We start from the raw sequence: 2691 nt of genomic DNA, 5'->3' as shown, positions 1-2691 counted from the left end.
GTGACCTGGTTGTAGAAGGCACCAGGTTGGTCTGACCTGCCTCTAATGAACCCATGTTGGTTGCCCCTAAGCATAATCTCCCCTGCGGGCCCCTCGTGGACATGCGCCAGGATAATTCTCTCAAAAAGCTTACCCAGGATCGAGGTAAGACTAACTGGCCTATAGTTTCCTGGGTCCTCCTTCCTCCCTTTGTTGAAAATAGGAACCACATTGGCCCTTTTCTAGTCCTTTGGCACCACACCAGAGCACCACAAGTGCTCGTAAAGCCGTGCCGGGGTCATGCAATGACCTCAGCTAATTCCCCCAGCACTCTGGGGTGGAGATTGTACCCCTCCAATTTTTGTCATGAAATATATAAGTTTTGAGAAGGATAGAGACTATTTCTTCAGAACATTAATTTCTTTCAAAAGAAGTGTATTCTTATGTAAGATTAAATTAGTATTTTTGCCATGCCATCTTTGTTAAACAATATGGAAATGTCTAAAGAAAAAATAGTGAGCATATTATTTGTATAATTTATACAGCTAGATTTTGAGAGGCACGGAGCAGCTATTTCAATGGGAACTGTAAGTGCTTAGTGTTTCTCAGAGTTCAGTCCCCAAAAATGTGTACAGCAGACCAGAAAATACAGACAACTTCCAAGTAATCCATTTGAGAGAGACAAAGAAGGCCTGTAAAATGGTTTTAGAACAGACACAACATATAACCTATTTGCAGTCTTCATTTATGCCAAGCATTACTCATGAATATAAACCCTCAAAATCAACCAGCCCACTCATCTGAGTAACAACTACTTTATAGAAGTAGGCCTACAACTTGTCAGCTATGATACTGTAATGGTAACAAACTGTGTTTAACCATAACTATGTTTAGAAGGCAGTTGTGCATTGTACCAAGGTCTTATTCTCTGTTGGCAATTGGCCAAAATTTGCTGGTAAGAAAGAGAGGGCAACTATGTGGGCAGAGGAAAAGACTGACACTTTACCTTTGAGGCCTGGGACAAGAATCTGAACAGAGCAGGACTCTTCTGCAATGTGTTGAGGATATCCAGATCTTAGCAGTGACAGGAAGGCAAAGCTAATTAGAGTCACCAAGAAAACCAGATCTCTCTTCATAATGAGCTCTTACAGGTCACTGACTCCTAAACAAAAGAATGAATAAACATCATAAGAATTCCAGAGGCCTTCAACAGTTTCTGAGGGTATACAGCATGATACCATAAGAGCAATGTATCTGTACATATCATACCCTTAGCAGCATGAAAAAATATACAGGTTGTATACCCAATTCAATAGTATATACGTTGCACAGTACAATAGGCTGTTCTAGATTTGTTGAGATAAAGTTCAGAAAGCAAGTCAGGGAAAATGGAAGAGACTAAAAAAATACTTAACAAGACTGTTGATAAGGAAAACAGAAAATAAGTTTCACCAATCTGTAAATGCCTTTAGAATAGTTTAGAAAACCTACATATCATAAAGTTTGAAGGAGGAAATGCAGTACAGGGAAAGATGCAAATATCTAAGTTGACCTCCCAGGACAGGAGAATGCATACCACTCTAAAGACTCAGTTGAGAAGATGAGAACTGCTTAAATAGCCTTGAATTTTACCTTTTGCAGATCCGCTAACTGCAACTGGTATCTGTACAGGGCTTGATGGAGGAGTCCTTATCCAAAACAGCCTTGAAAGACACTTGCACCAGGTAGTGAAGACACACCAGAGTCCTTAGTAAATCCTGGTGAGTTCTGCCTGAACAGATGAATAACATCTTTGCAAAAAGACTTGACTCATAGAATCTCATGTCCTGGTAAACCTGTCAGTGAAAGGGCGTTTTATTTATTATGTTGTAGGGAAAACAACTCCAAAACAGAGTTGGACCAAGTGGGCCACCAAAACCTGATCTACAGGAGGTCTGCAAAAATATTTTTGAGGAAAGAAAAACATTCTGCAAACCTCCTTCTCTTTCTTTCACCAGTACATTAGGAGGACTTTAAAAAAGGGAGAGAAAGCGAGCCAGGTCAGAGCTGCAAGAGATAAAGATGTCTGTCACAAACAATAGTGTAACTAGGGGTGGGCAAGCAGAGCACCAGTGTCAGACACTGACTAGAGGGGACACAAGATTGCTAGTCATTGCCACTGCCAGTCTGTCTGCCACCACTGTCCAGGGTACAAAAAACATTCATTACACCTCTGGTCACCAGCATATGTTCTTCTGTGTAGCAAATGCACAGACACATGAAGGTTTATGTGTCTAGAGTGAGCAGATTCATATGGTACCATGTGGCTAGCTCAAAAGATTGGTAATTGAACATGACACCTTTCATCCCCTGCCATTTATGCTACCCTGAGCCAAGTCTGGTACTAATTGAAAATCCACATTGTCTGACAGCTATCCTCAACAGCCTAGAGGAAATGAGCAGGTGGCCTCAATCCAGTTACAGATGTAATCCATGTCATAAATCCCAGCATCTGAACTGGCATGTTTGCCAGAGATTTCAGCAGCTAGGATAAATACTGAACAAGCATGGAGTGTTGATTATCCTCACAACATGAACAGTCAGACTGTAAAATCAACTACACTTCTAGAAGAGTAAGGGGGCATACTCCAGACCAAAGGTCATTGTATCCTAGGAGAGGAGGACAGCTGGCAGCAGTCCCCTATTCCTCTTCCCAAGGTGGGGGGGGGGGGG

General features: G+C 41.7%; 1 protein-coding gene across 3 annotated transcripts in view; it reads right to left on the bottom strand.

Annotated features, from left to right (window-relative positions):
• The window catches only part of COLEC11 (collectin subfamily member 11), a 100633-nt gene that overhangs the window by 35771 nt on the left and 62171 nt on the right, over window positions 1–2691 (bottom strand). For all 3 annotated transcript variants that reach the window (XM_019520710.1, XM_019520712.1, XM_019520711.1), the window contains exon 2: window positions 986–1141. In XM_019520710.1, the coding sequence (XP_019376255.1) occupies window positions 986–1115 (130 nt within the window). In that variant the 5' untranslated portion in view covers window positions 1116–1141. The remainder of the gene's footprint in view (window positions 1–985; window positions 1142–2691) is intronic.

This window comes from Gavialis gangeticus, unplaced genomic scaffold (genome assembly GCF_001723915.1).
Source record: "Gavialis gangeticus isolate Ggan-Ray unplaced genomic scaffold, GavGan_comp1, whole genome shotgun sequence".
Taxonomy (NCBI): domain Eukaryota; kingdom Metazoa; phylum Chordata; order Crocodylia; family Gavialidae; genus Gavialis; species Gavialis gangeticus.
Note: the sequence above shows the minus strand (reverse complement) of the source record. Positions and strands in the feature narration are given on the sequence as shown.